At 54.4% G+C, this 16,089-nt stretch overlaps 1 protein-coding gene across 4 annotated transcripts; it reads left to right on the top strand.

The window, feature by feature from the left end:
- The first annotated feature begins 100 nt into the window (after positions 1 to 100).
- On the top strand, positions 101 to 15,906 carry PAQR5 (progestin and adipoQ receptor family member 5). 4 transcript variants are annotated; one of them, XM_030497587.1, is made up of 9 exons: positions 4,465 to 4,715; positions 7,089 to 7,138; positions 7,481 to 7,696; positions 7,921 to 8,048; positions 8,167 to 8,372; positions 9,087 to 9,213; positions 12,294 to 12,390; positions 12,891 to 13,032; positions 13,621 to 15,906. In XM_030497587.1, the coding sequence occupies exons 3-9, from the start codon at positions 7,646 to 7,648 to the stop codon at positions 13,866 to 13,868; spliced, it is 999 nt and encodes a 332-aa protein (XP_030353447.1). In that variant the 5' UTR covers positions 4,465 to 4,715; positions 7,089 to 7,138; positions 7,481 to 7,645; the 3' UTR covers positions 13,869 to 15,906. The 4 variants fall into 4 exon arrangements, with proteins under 4 accessions (XP_030353450.1, XP_030353447.1, XP_030353449.1 ...); XM_030497589.1 differs by lacking the exon at positions 4,465 to 4,715 and adding an exon at positions 6,420 to 6,828; XM_030497588.1 differs by lacking the exon at positions 4,465 to 4,715 and having other exon boundaries at positions 6,420 to 7,138.
- The last annotated feature ends 183 nt before the right edge of the window (positions 15,907 to 16,089 follow it).

Genomic DNA, 16,089 nt, shown 5'->3' with positions numbered 1-16,089 from the left:
GAGGCAGAAGCTCTTCCCTGTGAGGGTGCTGAGGCGCTGGCACAGGGTGCCCAGAGAAGCTGTGGCTGCCCCATCCCTGGCAGTGTTCAAGGCCAGGTTGGACACAGGGGCTTGGAGCAACCTGCTCTAGTGGAAGGTGTCCCTGCCCGTGGCAGGGGTCGGAGCTGGATGAGCTATAAGGTCCCACCATAGAATCCCATTCTGTGATTTCTCCTGAATTGATCTTACTTTGGGTTTCTGTGATATTTGTAAAATACCAATTTATAACTGACTGCTCACTAAAAGCCATCCTAACAAAGACAAGAGGCTGAGGTCGCCTCTAACACGCAAGAATTGCACTGCTCTCAATTCCTATTTTCAGCTAAAAATATGCAATTCCTACCAAAGTTCCCCCCAAAATATTGGGATTGAGGTCACTTCTGCCTCAGCCACCCCATGCCTGGAGCGATGCTTCCCACCTTGATGCAGAAGGTGGTCAATGGGAAGCTGGTTCCTCCTTGGCTGTAGACGTGACCGGGATGCCACGTTTGACTTGGCCAGGGTTGATTTTGCTTCCGGACCATTTCCCAGCTGCTTGGGTGGAAACCCCCGTTTTCAATTACTTAGCAGTTAGTTAAAAATGTGTGAATTGAAAGTAGAAGTGGATCGAGATCCGTTGTCTTGGTGATGGATTGCAATGTTTGCTGCTCAGTTTGTGGTGCAAGGAGATACGTTTCCCATCTGCCCGGAGTGACTGATAACTCCCGTGCATGCCTTGCACCTCCTGAATGCTAAATACCCTCTTCTGTCCTTGCCTAATCTCTCCCAAGCCCAGCAGGAGCTGTTTAAATGCCAAGTGCTCCGTGTCTCAGCCTATTAACCGAGGTGGAGGTTTGCAATGGTGAAGTGCAAATGTTGGAACTCTGGTCTTTAGGACAGTCAATATTCTAAGAGCTCTCTGTGTTCAGTTTGTCTCTCTCAGCAAGTAGCGGAGGAGCTCTAAGATGAACAGGATGGAGCATCTTGTGCCATGGTAATAACCACCCTCTCTGTGGTCGCTCTGTCTGCACCCACCGGGACAGATGGGTCCTGTGCATCTCCTGCATCCATCCATGGGGCAGAGGAGTTATTGCTTCATCTGAGGTGTCATCAGACCTTTGGACCAGGAGCTGGTGGCTCCTTGTGCTATGAATACATCACAGCAAGGAGATGTATTCTGGTGTGGGAAGAAACAAGAGTATCAGCCTGGCGTCAAGCGCTTGAGGTTTTGCTCTTGCCCTTGGTGTGGGCTGGCGTCAGGTCGTGCTTTCGGTGGTGGTGAAGATGAGGTGTCTCTGGTGTTGGTTTGGTTTGGTTTTCCCTCCAAAGCAAGGCTAAACTAACAGCATTTTCTGGTGGGCAGCTCCTTTACCTGCACTGGGAGATGTAAATGGGGCACAGGCACGTTCCCTGGGCCCAATGTGCCTGTTTGTGAGTGAGATCTTGGCTGAACCTTGCTGGGGGTGAAAAGAGGCTTCGAGGATGCTCAAAAAGGGGCTTGTGGCCTCTTGAGGCTGAGGATGCAGGGCTTGGGGCTGCTCATCCCATGGCAGAGCCCTGAGGGACCCCATCATGCTCCCCCCAGCACTGCAGTATCCAGTATTCCAGCCAGGAAGCATCTATGAAGTCTTATTTCTACAAAGCCCATTACTGGGAGGGGAAAACAAGAAGCAAATCCAAACGGCACCGCTCGGGTGGGGAATACAAACTCCTTAATTTGATCATAAAGAGGCCTTTTGATTGCAATCCCGTCTTTATCCCAAGCCTTCCCAGGGTTTGGCTGGATCCTATTAAATGCCTCGATATTCCACTGTGGCTTCTTGTTTTCCCTGGGCTGTGTTGGAACAATCAAATGTCAGCAGGAGCAGCGGGTGGTTAAAAGCCACTTCCCTCTGCCCGGCAATGGGAATGGCTGTGGGTGCTTAACCCGGGATGAGGGATTAAATACTGACACTGAGTGGTGCTCGTTGTTATACACTGGCTTGTGTGGAGCCACGGGCAGGCAGGCAGTGCCTGAAGCTCCAGGGAATGATGAGGGTGAGGGTGTGAGGAAGCACTTCCCAGACATAGGTTTACATTGGGAACTGGTTCCTGCACTGAGGATGCCGAGGAAGGGCCGGGGGTGATGTTCCCTGTGGAATCCCAGTGCTCCAGTGAGGATTTGGCTCCTCTCCTGTGATGTGGCTCCTCCTCAGCACCCGCTTCCTTCCCCATTGGTTTTCCAGAGCCGCTTCTCTGCGCTTCCTGCAGCATCATCCCTGTTCCCGGCTGCCAAACCCCAGAACGTGATGGTAACATCAACGCTGGCACATTCCCCATCTCACACCCCATAAGCAGAACGTGTCACAGTATTCATTCTGTAATTAAAAGTATTAATTAAGGCAGCTGGAGCCAGAAATGTCGCAGGAGGTGGGATGTGCCGGCAGCCAGGACCAGCTCCATGCAGGGACTGAGGGTCCTGGGGATCTGCCATAGGGATTTTGACCAGGTTCCCCTTTATCCACCCAGGCTCAGCCACCTCAGTGCTCCCTGCTTTGTTTTCCAGATGTTGGGGTATCCACCGGGATGCAGGACGGGAGGAAACACTGGAGCAAAGCCCGAGCTGCTCCATAGTCCCTTCCCAGGTTGGACACAGGGGCTTGGAGCAACCAGCTCTAGTGGAAGGTGTCCCTGCCCAGGGCAGGGGGTTGGAGCTGGATGAGCTTTAAGGTCCCTTCCAACACAAACCATTCCATGATTCTACCCTGGGGGGTTAGTGTAGCCAGAAGGAGCCTGGTTTCCCATCCGTACAGAGGGCACGTTGTCAGGGCTCATCCCTTCCCTCCTGGGTAGTTTCTCCGGTGTGGAGCCACCACCTCCCCGCCAAGGCCCCAGCCATGGGCCTCCCCCGGCAGCCTCTGGAGCTGCTGCCGGGAGGTGCAAAGGGAGAAGTGGTTAATGTTTAATTGAGCCAGAACCCACATGTTTAATTAGGCTCATTTAATTCTTATCCACTTTATTCACGCTCTGCAGCAAGCATCGCCGCCTCAGCGCCAACGCCTCGTGTCCGGCTCCCGCAGCCCTGCGGGGCCTCATCCTGCAGAGCAGCTCATGGAACCAACCAGGTTGGAAAAGACCTTTAAGCTCATCAAGTCCAACCATTCCCCAGCACTGCCAAGGCCACCACTAACCCATGGCACTGAGGCCTCGGCTACACGGGGTGTGAACACTTGCAGGGACGGTGACTCCAGCACTGCCCTGGGCAGCCTGTTCCAATGCCTGCTCAGCACCCATGGGTGCCCATGGAGGACAAGGGCACCTACTGCACCCTTTGCTGCCCTTCAGCAGCAGCACCTTGGCAGCGGGCATTGCTGGGCACAACCGCAGTGCAAACACCAGCAAGGGACAACCCACAAGGTGACATCCATGGAATGGGAATACGAGAGCTGACTGTGCAGCTCCGCGTTGGATTTTCCAAATGAAAGGGAATGAGTTGTCTGTAAAGGTCGTTGTTGTGAGCTGAGGCTGTTCTGAATGAAGCCAAGCAGGGCACAAAGTGGATCCGAGCTCCTAATGTGCAGAACATCCATAGGTGGCCCAGGCCTGGCACAGGAGGGTTCAATGTGTTACCAAGCCCCTGCCTCAGTGCGTGTTGATGCCATGAGCTGGCCACTGGGTCAACCTCCAACACGGAGCAATGGGCTCAGTCCCAGCCCCAGGCATCCCTCATGGTGGGGATTGCACCCAAAAGGGGCTTGCGGATCCCTGGGAAGCCGCTCTCCGATGGGAAGCCGGCAGGGGAGGGTTAAGGCGCTCACACCAGAAACTGCTGTGAGAGACTTTCCCTTGTGATTAGAATGCAGGGTAGCGCGGTGCATTCACCAGCCCGGATTCCAACTGACCCGATTGCTTCTCCCTGCGAGCAGCACATTCCGCTTGGCTCCGGTTCCAACAGCTACTGAATAAAACAGGAGCAGCACCCACGTCCCCGGCTCTGCTCAGCTATTGTGCAACACGTTACCAACGGCTGCGCTCAAACAGTGGCTTTGTGGGGAGGAGAAGGGGAAATGCGCTGGGGTTTGCAAGTGGGGGACTTAAGCTGGTGGCTCCTGCTCTGTGGTACCCAAGGGGACCCCATAACCCGTGGCTGTGGTCATCCATCCACCCAGCCGAGAATGATGCGGGGCTCTTTGGGAGCATCTCCTGCCCCATCTGCGGGAGGGTTTTAACTCCCTCCTTGGAGGATGTTGAGTGAGTCTGGGGTGTCTCCGGATGCGGCAGGGCCCATGCGGTGAGGATGCACAGGGCGCTCTGGAGTTAATGTCTTTCCCTGCCCCTATTCCACTTCCTCGCAGCCCGGCTGAAGCTAATCCCGAGCACGACCCGCGAGCGCTTGGCCGCGGCTGTTTCCGGTTTTGTTTTGTTGCCTTTTTCCTGTTCCACTCCAAGAGGAGCCAGAATTCATTCGCTCCTCATCTGGGAACGCAGCCGGAGCGGCTGGCCTTGTCCTCCCCTGCTTCTGGGATCATCCCACCGGGAGCCAGCAGAGCCTCCCTGCCCCAATCCTGCCCCGATCCCGCCCCAATCCCGCTCGCGTGGCTGCCCGCACCCGGACCATGTGGAATGTGTTTGTACACAGATGAGTAATAACAGTCGCCCAGAGCCAGCGCCAGGGATAACGCAGCATCCGACCCAGCCCTGCTCCCGGCGGCGGGGCCGTAAGTACCGCCCGCTCCGCTGTTCCCCCCTAAATCCTGCTGCTTTTCCTCGCTGCTGAGGGTGTGCTCGCCCCTGGGTCCGTGCTGGGGGTGATTCCACTCATAAGGAAAGGTGGAGGTGGGAAGGAGCTGTGCGTGGATGGGGCTGGCTGCACGGTGCTTTCTCCCTGCCCTCCCGCAGCACCAGCAGCTCGTGGCTGTTGCCAGCTGTTTGCAGCTGATGGAAGTTCCACTCAGGAGTGTTTTGGGATTGGGATGAGGCGCTGAGACCGAGGAGGAGGGAGGGAAGCTCTGGCAAAGAGCTCAAACACGTGCCCAAGTTGTGCTGGGTTTGGAAAGCCTTAAGCCCATGTGTGTGCCTGGAGCTGCTCATCTCAGCCCTGAGCAGATACCAGCAGCCGCCCGCAGCAGCAACAGCTCCTACAAAGCCTCTGTTGTTCTGCTGGGAAAGGTCTTGGCATGTCCCGTTGCTGAGTGCTTGGAGGAGCCGGGCTGCTCCTTCCCAGCTCAACTCACCCTTTCCCTGCGCTGCTGTAAGGAACTCATAAAAGTTAATCATTAACTGCTAAAATATTGTCCCTTCCATTAAAAGACACCAGTTGGTGCTGGCACGAGAGCTGTACCATGGAGAGCTGTGCCATGGGGAGAGCCACAGGGCAGCAACCACGCTCACTGGAGCCAAGCCCACGGAGGGACAGTGATGAGGCGACCAGGGACAAACCGCAGCCTTTAAGGGTGGCAACCTGGAGAGGGGCTTTGGACAAGGGCCTGTAGGGACAGGACAAGGGGAATGGCTTTAACCTGCCCGAGGGGAGATTGAGATGAGCTCTGAGGCAGAAGCTCTTCCCTGTGAGGGTGCTGAGGCGCTGGCACAGGGTGCCCAGAGAAGCTGTGGCTGCCCCATCCCTGGCAGTGTTCAAGGCCAGGTTGGACACAGGGGCTTGGAGCAACCTGCTCTAGTGGAAGGTGTCCCTGCCCGTGGCAGGGGTTGGAACTGGATGAGCTTTAAGGTCCCTTCCAACACAAACCAGGTGGGATTCTGTGAAGGGTGGAAACTGGTCCCAGGCAGGAACCCGCTCCCGGGCTGGCCCCGCAGCCTGTGGTGCCCGACATCCCCACGGCACATTGTGCACGGCCGTGGCAGGGTGAGGATGAGGAGGGTGAGGATGAGGCAGGGCCGAGCCCGCAGCCGTAACCCCCGTTCGCAGAGGTCGCGGCTCTGACGTGGCCCCGTCCCTCGTCCCACGCTGCTGCCGCCGCGGTGGAAAGACTCGTCCGGAGGCGGCGACCGGGCGCGCCCGGCCGCGGTGACTCACCGCGCTCCGCACGTCCTGCGGGATGCACACAGGGACCGGTCCCGGCTTGTCCGGTTGTACCGAGCGCACCCCGCGCCGGGGGCTCGCTGCAGCCCAGCGCTCCCGCACCCTGTGGGAAGGGCTCGTTACCTGTGCCCTGTGCTCTGTCACACCAGGGACCCGCAAAGGCAGAGCTGTGCCGGGCTGCCCTGTGCCTCTGGAGCACGCAAATACCAACGGCAGCCCTCACCCCCTGACCTCAGTCCCTGCTTTCATTCCCTACCCTCATCCCTGCCTTCATTCCCTACCCTGACTTCCTGCCTTCCTTCCCTGCCCTCCATCCCTGCCTTATTCCCTGCTCTCACTCCCTGCCTTCATTCCCTGCTCTCACTTACTGTTTTTGTTCCCTACCCTGACTTTCTGGATTCATTCCTTACCCCCACTCCCTGCCCTCACTCCCTATGTCCCAAGGCTCTGGAGGCCGCTGCAGCATCCCCATCCCCATTCCCCCATGGAGAAGAGTGGAAATACCGAGGGGGCTGCAGTCTCTGCACTGAGGCAGCACACACACAGTTCAACAGCCATGAGAAACATCCTCATTTAAGTCTAATCTTTAACCAAAGCGTTTCTAGCTTCGCTTTAGGTCGGGATTTAACTGCTGCCTGGTTAATCTTTCCCTTCCTGCAGCCACCCGCAGCCACCTCCCTCTCCCCGGGCACTCCCATGCAGGAGCCTGCGGTGCTTTGCCCCTGTGTTTGCACTGGAGCTGCTCAGACACGCAGGGCACGGGCAGGAGGAAGAGCAGGGGGAGACGAAGGGTAACGCCAGGGTCTGGGAAGGGGCAGCAAAGGGGCTGCGCTGGGACCGGCTGCTCGGGCCATGCGTGCTTGGGGGGAACCTCAGCATGTCCCGGGGTGAAGGTGCAGGATGGCTGCATGGAACAGCATCCAGGAGCAGCTCCCGGGAGACTGAGGGGGCTCTTCCCATGGCCCCTGGGCTGGAGGGTCGCAGAGCCCCGGGGACACTGTGTTGGCAGGAGGGGGCAGGACATCATCTCCTTCCCACCTTTATTTCACAGCCCGGAGGTGGAGGCCCAGGGGGGAGAGGTGGCACCAAAACCGTCAGCAGGTAAGAGATGGAGATGTGGGGCTGGAGGGGCTGCACTGTGGTGATGGGATGTTGAATGGGGAGCTTCCCTGAGGGGACCCCCAGCCCCACAGAAAGGGCTTTCTGTGTGAACTTGAGGTGCCCCGGGATGTGGTGCCGATGGGGTGATAACAGGGAATTCCAGTCCCTCTAGGTGGTGGGCACAGGGACGTGCTGTCCTTCTCCCTCTGCCCCTTTCAGGTACAGGATACCATCTCCCCTCCCCGTTCCATGGAACCCCTCAGGAAACGTTTGACACATGTGGGTTTGGGATCTCCCATTGGAACACAGTGCCACATCCCCATGGATGCTTGTCTCCCCCAGGCCACCCATCCCGAACCCGGGAAGCATCGCTTCGGCCATCCCCATCCCATCTCCTCCCCCATGGCATGTGAGAGGGGTCCAGGCGGGATATGAAGCACCTCCAGGGCTCTCCACAGGGAAGCTGAGCTGAAAACATCCCTTGGAGCTGGATCCTCAACCCACACGATGCTGAGCATCAAGTTACCCCGGCTGCTCAGCATCAACCAAGTGCCTAAGGTCAGAGAGGAGGTTTTCTTCCCCAAGCCTGAGGTTTTGGGGGGGTTTTGGGGTGGGATAAGTGGGAGCGGTGTGTGGGGTGTCCAATTCCCCTTGGGGAAGGGCTCAGTCCCTCCACGGGGGACAGGACACAGCTCTGTCCTTGCAGCAGGGCCCTGAATTATGGTCTCCCTCCTTTGGGCACCCTTCAACCCTCTCCTCCAACTGCCCCCCGTGCCTTGCAGGGGTACCAGGAGCAGGGCATCCTCTTTGGGTATCGCCCGCCCCGGAGCTCGGCAGCAGATTGCCTCCTCAGCGTCTTCCAGATGACGAATGAGACACTCAACATCTGGACACACTTTGTGCCTGCCTGGTGGGTACCATCCCCTGGGGCTTCAGCATCCACGGGAGGAGGCGGTGGGTCTCCATGGTGAGACGAAGGAGCAGGGATGGGGACACCCATGGGTGCGATGCTGTCCTCTGTCCCATAGGTACTTCGTGTGGACCCTGGTGGGGCGGCTGCAGGGCCCAGGGGGCCGGGAGGACCCCAATGCCTGGCCCCTCCTCGCCTACCTCCTGACCTGCTGCATCTACCCGCTGGCCTCCAGCTGTGCCCACACCTTCAGCACCATGTCCACCCGCGCCCGGCACATCTGCTACTTCTTCGACTACGCTGCTCTCAGCATGTACAGCCTGGGTAAGGATGGGAGGGCTGGCAGAGGCGTCCATGGGGTGCTGGTCCCCGGGGCAGCAGGAGCAGCAGCATCAGGCTGAACACTGGGTGCTCAGATGGGTCCTACCCATGGGACCCATCCTGTGTAGTTTCCATTCCTCCTCTTCCTCCTCCCCGCAGCCTGGTGCTTGGGAAGGGCAGGTTGGACAGAGCCTTGGGCAACATGCTCTAGTGTGAGGTGTCCCTGCCCATGGCAGGGGGTTGGAAGTGGATAATCTTAAGGTCCTTTCCAACCCAAACCATTCTGTGATTCATCTCTGATACTACCACAAATAGTAGTTTGGGGCTGGGTTTCATAGTGGGCAGCCCTGGGATGGAGGCCTGGCTCTGGGACATTCTTCAGTCTTTGTAGTAAAGAGAATAAGGGTAAAAAAGCAGGTTAAAGACAAATGCTGCCAGTGAAGTCAATGGCACCTTGCTGGGGACAAGCCCAGGGCAAGCAGTAGCAACCGGGGTCTTTGCATGGCCCAAGGTGCCTCTGGTTCCTCATGGAAAAGCATCTGCAGGAGCTGGTTGTTGGAGCATCTCCTGATGCTCCCTTTGGCCACTTCTTCTACCTTCATTCATCCCTCCCTTTCGTGAGGCCAAACGCAAGCTCAGAGGCTCACAGCTGCTCCCAGGAGGATGCTGAAGGTGCTGGTGGGACCAGAGCTCACCGGGCTCCTCCTGCGTTCCCAGGCTCCGCGCTGGCATACTCGGCGTACATCTTCCCAGCGGGATGGGTCAACAGCACCTTCCACCACTGCTACGTGCCCATCGCCGTGTTCAACACCGTCGTCAGCACCAGCCTGTCCTGCTACTCCAGGTAAGCTGCGGCTCTATCTCTGTGGTTGCTGCAGCACGATCAGTAACGAGTGTTAGTAGTGAAGGGTTTCAATTACAAAGATGAGCCTTGAGTTCAGAAGTGGGGAAAAGGGGACTTTTGGGTTGGGAAACATGTTGCCTGTTGGCACTGGGAGAGTTTGATGATCAAAAATACAACTTGAATGAAGTAGCTTTAATTTGTGGAGGTTCAGAAGGTCATTTCCTATGGTGCTGGAGAACATGCGTCTGTGTGTCTGTATGTGTATGTGCAGGTGTGTTGATACATGTCTGTATGTTCATATGTGTGTGTGCAGGTATGTTTACATGTGCCTGTGTGTCTGTATGTGTATGTGCAGGTGTGTTGATACATGTCTGTATGTTCATATGTGTGTGTGCAGGTATGTTTACATGTGCCTGTGTGTCTGTATGTGTATGTGCAGGTGTGTTGATACATGTCTGTATGTTCATATGTGTGTGTGCAGGTATGTTTACATGTGTCTGTGTGTCTGTATGTGTATGTGCAGGTGTGTTTATACATGTCTGTGTGTTTATCCATGTGTGCAGCAGCTTTGCAGGGGGAACCGCAGCGTTCTCACAGCCGGCTGCATCATTCCCAAAGCACGAGCAGCTCCGCGTGTGCAGGAGCTTGTTCCTGGATGGCATCAGACAACTTGTTTGGAATAGCTCAAACAACTGCTGGGCTGGCTGCCTGTGCTGCACGCCGTGCTGGACCTCCCTCTGCCTGCCTGGGGCTCATTTCACCCATGGGAGAGCCCTCCCTGCAGGCTGTTTGGGAAGCCCCCATGTGTGTCCCTGCACCAACAGGCAGCTTGCTGTGCAGAATGGTCAATCCCTGCTTCCACGAGTGCTGTGAATCACTTGGCATCACTCCTGCCTTCCATTCTGTGTTTTGGGGTGCCTCTGGCTGCTCCGTGTCTGTGGTTGCTCATCACAGCATCACATAACCCTGGGGGTCTTTCCTCCCTGCCCGCCCCAGCACAGGGCTGTGTTTGGATGCTGCTGCCTTGGCAGGGATAAAGATGCTCCTACGCCCTGGCAAAGGCAGCAGGAGGAAATCACGCTGCAGGGTGGGATGCATCGACACATCCCTCTGAGAGCAGAGTGCTGAGCTCTCGATATTCCTGAAAATCTGGCTCATTTAAGTGTCTGTTGAGTGCAGGAATATCCTCTCACCTTTTGGTCTGTGGGTTACTGGCTGGAGTAACTCCCTGGGGTGAAAGATTAGTACCTATCCTTGGTATTACAGAGTGGTACTGCAAAGTGAAGGATCTCTCTCGGATCTCTCAGTGCATGATGCCAGTTGGGGCTTGTATTTTTTCCTTATATTCCTCATTTCTTTCCTTCTTTTTGCCTCTTTTCCCCCTCATTGTGTCGTGCATCTCTATTGTCTCATTAGAGGGGTTTAGCAAAGGAAGCTCACTGACCATGAGCTAATCCACTTGAAGATAACACTTAGGAAATAATCAGCAACTTGAGATCGGTCCCGGGTTAATTCGGATTGTTTAAAACAACAAATATTGATCTGCAATTTGTCAGCATCTCCCTGTCAGTGCAGGTTAAAGCCATTCCCCCTGTCCTGTCCCTACAGGCCCTTGTCCAAAGCCCTTCTCCAGGTTTCCTGGAGCCCCTTTAGGCACTGGAGCTGCTCTAAGGTCTCCCCTTCAGGAGCCTTCTCTTCTCCAGGCTGCCCCAGCCCAGCTCTCTCAGCCTGGCTCCAGAGCAGAGCTGCTCCAGCCCTCGCAGCATCAGCCCAGCACAGGGCAGGTTCCGGGCCCAAGTTGAAGCCGGGTCACAGGAGCTCATGGAGCTGTGCAATGGGTGGTGGTGCTGGGAGGGACCTGCCCGGGCACAGCAATGCTGCTGGGGCTGCTCCACAGCCGCTCCCTGGGCTGGGCTCTGCGGGGTCACTCGAGGGGAGAGGCAGGAGCAGGACCCAGGCTCACGCTCACACCATCAGTGCTGGGTGTTGAACCTGCCCGAGCTGCTGCACCGCAGCCAAACGCGGCAGCAGAGCATGCTCAGCCTCCTGATGTGCCCCATGAAGGTCAATGTTAATGCATGGGAGGAAGCAGCGTCGTGATTTGGCAGGGACTTTCCATGGGGCATCTGAAGGAAGGTGTTGATCTGTTGATCTGAAGGTCCTTTCCAATCCAAACCATTCACCGTGAAAGCAGAGAGACCTGAACGGGCTTTTCATGCTGAGAACAGAGCACACATGGACTCTGCTACATCTCCAGCCATCTGCTGTGAAGAGAGCACTGTGCTGGGGTTACAGTGGCTCTGTTTGGGCAAAGTCCTACATCTCATCACCGTGATTTCCTGCAGAACAAAATGCAGGATATTATTCCCTGCCCAGACATGCACTTTCCTCCTCATCTACGGTAGGGCTATAACCAACAGGCTGCTGCTTCCATTAGAATGGTGATGTCATTAAAAAGTAACTTGTTTAATTCATTTAGGTTGTGATTTCGGTAACTCTCTCCATGCATTCTCTGCAATGGCAATCACCAAGTCCTGGCAGGGTGTACAAAAGCAGGATGCTGTCACGTTTCATGCATTTCAGCCATAAGCTGTGATACAGCTTAATTAACAGTGATGAGCACAGCCTGAATGCTGCATTATCTACCAAGCCTTCCAAGCCAAGGCAGATGTATTCTCCTCGATTGCTGGGCTCAGAAAGCTCGGATTCAAAACCAAGAGTGAAAACTCAGTTGAAAACCTGACAGAGGAGAGATTTAGATTAGACATTAGGAAATAATTCTTCCCTATGAGGGCGGTGAGGGGCTGGCACAGGTTGCCCAGAGAAGCTGTGGCTTATAAATCCTGCCTCCCTCAGCTCAAGGTTCAGCCACATGAGCTGGAGGTGGTCTCAGCTTTAATACCTTCAGCAGACAAAGCCCTTGCTGCTCTGGCTGAATTCAAGGTGTTGATGGGAGGGTGGATGTGCAGTGTCTGCGCTGCAATCCCAGCAGTGGAATCCAGACTAATGGAATCCAGCCCTTACACCAGCCCAATCCGCAGTGCTGTGCCGTGGGAATTACCTCCTCTGTTTCCCTCTAGGTTTCTGGAGGTGGAGCGGCCCATGCTCAGCAAGGCTTCCCGCATCCTGGCCTTCGTGTACCCGTACCTCTTCGACAGCATCCCTCTCTTCTACAGGGTACGGCTCCCTGCGGTCACAGCACCAGGATGGTGGCTCGCTGCAGGGTTGGGAATATCAGCTGCTACATCTTAGCCTGAAAATATTTGGGAAAATATTCCCTTTTAAAAAGGAAAACAAACTCCGGCAGGAAAAGGGATTGGGTTATTTTTTCCTGCACCTATTGATAGGCAGATTCCTTCCACTTCAAAGCGCTGCGCTCAGACTTTGCCCAGGCTGGAAAGTTACTGCCTTTGAAAGCTGCCAGTTTTCCAGTTCCTCAGCTGGAGCGGGGTGGGAATTTTGCTGCAGTGAGGACTAAGGATGGGATGTATGAGGCTGGGATTTGCATGAAATGGAGGTGATAGCTGTTGTATTGAGCCCTGCGTCCTGCCCTGGTGTTGGCTAATGGGCAGCCAGAGATGATGGGGGCTCGGGGAGCAGCTCTGCCTCCTTTAATGTGTTGTTTTCCTCCTCCCTTTCCATGGTCCCCATGCGTGGACACCTCTTTGCTGCTGCAGTTCTACCTGTGCATGGCAGAGAGCTGCACAGAGGCTGCAATCCCGGTCCATTACAAGCACACTGCCTTTGCCTTCCTCACTTGCTTCATCTTCGCCAGCCATCTGCCAGAGCGACTCGCGCCAGGACACTTTGATTATATTGGTAAGTGCCAAAGGGTGAGTTGGAATTGTTTCCTCATTATTTGCGGGGAGAAAGCACATTAATGCATGAGTGACTCCCAGAGGTTATAATTTATTCCCTGCTGGGGATTCAATATGTGGTTTTACCTACGAGATAGAGCAGTCCTGCCTCGGTAAAGCAGGAACAGCTCCAGAAACATGCTGGTTCCAAAACGTTTCAGAGGGTTTTGTGACCACAAAACACTCATTTCTCAGGCAAAACACCTCACCTCTGGCACAGCAGTGTGGCAGGGCACTGCAGGAGCCAAGGAGACTGGGTGGCAGTCCTAGGGTTTTCCCTGTTGCCCCCATTATGCCATACACAAGCACAGTGATCCTTAGTGCTGCCAGGACTGCAGCAGCGAGCTGCACATCCCTCATTCCCAGCTGCATTTTGGAGAGGAAGATCCCTGTGCTCTGGAGGCACGATGATAAAAGCCACAGAAATCAGCATTTAAAAGATTTAAAGGCAATAGATGCCAGGCAGAAGGTCTCTGAGCCCTCCCCGTGGTGTCTGAATGAAGCCCAAGGTGAGAGAAGCCCTTGGTGAGTGCTCTTGGCTTTGCTGCAGGGCACAGCCACCAAGTTTTCCACGTCTGTGGGATCATCGGCACGCACTTCCAGATGGAAGCCATCATGATGGACATGGCCGAGCGGCATGACCGGCTCCTGCCCTCCTCGCTGCTTCCCTCCTCCCTGCAGACCCTCGGCTCCATGGGCATCTGCATGGCCATGAACCTGGCTGTCATCGGGCTCTGCTCCGCGTCGCTGCGCTTCATGCCAGAGCCTCTACAGAGAGAAAAGCCACACAGGCATTAGCCTTCGGGTCTAGATGGTGTTGATGCTGCTCCATGGGAGAGACTCCAAACAATACGTGGATGGGTGAGGAGTTTCTTCACCTACGCTCTCTGAGAAAAGGTGTATTTAACATTTTCTCAAGGGGAAACCATAATTGCACTGGGTTTTGTACATATAGCTTCAAAGCTGGGGACAGATGACGAAATGCTCTTAATCAAGTTGCTGTTTCACTACAAGATGTATTTAAAATACTCATAACTTCTTCTATCAAAGGGAAATAAGCGCTAATGCTTCCCAAAGCAATAGGCATTCCCCAGGTCTGCCTTACGGAGCAATCAGGGAGGCAAGGGAATGTGGGCAACACATCTGGTCACACAGATGTCCTTGTCATTGGTTTAAACCAACAGCCGAGCCTCTTTGGTGAAGGCATGACCAATGGCTCCCTCCGGGGCTCCTTAACTAAGGTTTTCACCTTGAAAGTGGCATTATTTTGAGATTAAAACCTCAACTATCCGTGTTACACAGCCTTACACTAAACCCAAGTGCCTGACACATGTGGGATTGAGACCAGAGTTTGGCTATGTTCTAAATGCACCTATTTTTAATCATGACCCAAAAAGAGTTACTCTAAGAGAACTCTCCATGGGATGTTCCTTCAGAATAGCTTTGTTTTGGGTCCAATTCTGGTGCTTAGGTAAATCCTCGGAAACGAATGTCCATGGGGGAGCTGAGCTCCTGCCTGCAGTTGCCCGGTGGCTGATGGAGCCCCAGAGCATGGGGGGCACCATCCTTCCCTCCTGTACAGACACCTCCGTCCTGGTCACAGCCAGGCTCCCCTAACCTCATTTGTGGCATCAAACATGAATGGAGGAAGAAACACCTGCACCCATGAGGCGAAGAGGTGGAATTCCTTCCAGGCACAGTTTTGTGACAAGCGAATAGGATGGGGGTGCCTGGGAAGAATCAGACATCCCCATCAAACATGAGCTGAGCAAGAAGCAGGAGCCTGCGCAGTGCAGAGCCATGAGCTGTGCCGGATGAAAGGCAGGATTTGGAGCGGCTGATGCATGGGGGGATCAAACCCTGTCATGTTAAAGCATTTCCAGAGTTAGACATCAGCCCACCCAGCAACAGCCCTGTGCTCTGCCTGTCCCTCCCGGCTCTCCTTGCTGCTGTGTCTGGGGTTTGCAAGGAGAAGCAGAGAGCACGGAGAGAGCCTGGAGGTGCCAGCTCAACCGGGGTGGAAGCTGTCACCTTGGATTTACCCAGCACTGCACACGAGGTGCAGGAACGTGCGATGCAGAGATGACTGCTGGGGAATAGGATCAAGCTCCTTGATAATCATACGGGTGTGACATTTGTTGTGTGTATAAATGCCTCTATCAAGGTATAATTGATGCACTTTTGAGTGACAATACAACGGCTCATTACACCTATCACGAGATAAAGAAGTCTTTCTGAGAAATAGCTTTCTTTTGAAAGCTGACCAAGATTTATATTAATATTTATAAGCACTGGAACATAATTGTTTATTCAACAGTTTTATTGCATTAAAAGAGAAAACTAATATAACTCTCGCACTGATCTACACAGCCTGATTTGTATAGTGCCATAAAAATGCTGCCTGTGGAAATCAATCACTCCAGAGATAATTGCTAATAATTGCAAAGCTTATTTACCTGGTGTGCTCGTGTGACTGGGATGGAATCTGGCTCTGTGTGCGAGACGTGATCTAAGAGGCTGTACGATTTACATCAATCCTTACACAGTTTTTCTTGGTTGTTTCACTTTTGGATTTGGGAATTCCTCTCGTCCTCTTCAGGTGAAATTATTTGTAGGAAAACTATATTAGAATATATCACACTGTATTTTCCATGACCGTTATCCCTCTGGATCCTGCAGCGCTTTGCAGGGAGCCTTTGGCACATACTGGATGAGTGAACGTTTGCTCCTGAAGCAGCCAGATTTCTTCCGCAGTTGGAGACGGGCCTTCAAAAAAATCTATTGAATGTACTAAATTATATTCACATAAAGAAATAAAAACTCTGTGTCAAATTGTTACGAGTAAATAAGACAGGATATTTATTTATTGTAATATGTTCCAGTGTGTGTGTGTGCACCCAATCCAGAGCAAAACCCAAACAGAACTATTACCTTTCGGACCAGCCACAGCTTCTCTGGGCACCCTGTGCCAGCGCCTCAGCACCCTCACAGGGAAGAACTTCTGCCTCAGAGCTCATCT

The sequence above is a fragment of the Strigops habroptila genome, chromosome 9, assembly GCF_004027225.2.
Source record: "Strigops habroptila isolate Jane chromosome 9, bStrHab1.2.pri, whole genome shotgun sequence".
NCBI classification, from domain to species: domain Eukaryota; kingdom Metazoa; phylum Chordata; class Aves; order Psittaciformes; family Psittacidae; genus Strigops; species Strigops habroptila.
This window is presented reverse-complemented; position numbering and strand designations above follow the sequence as displayed.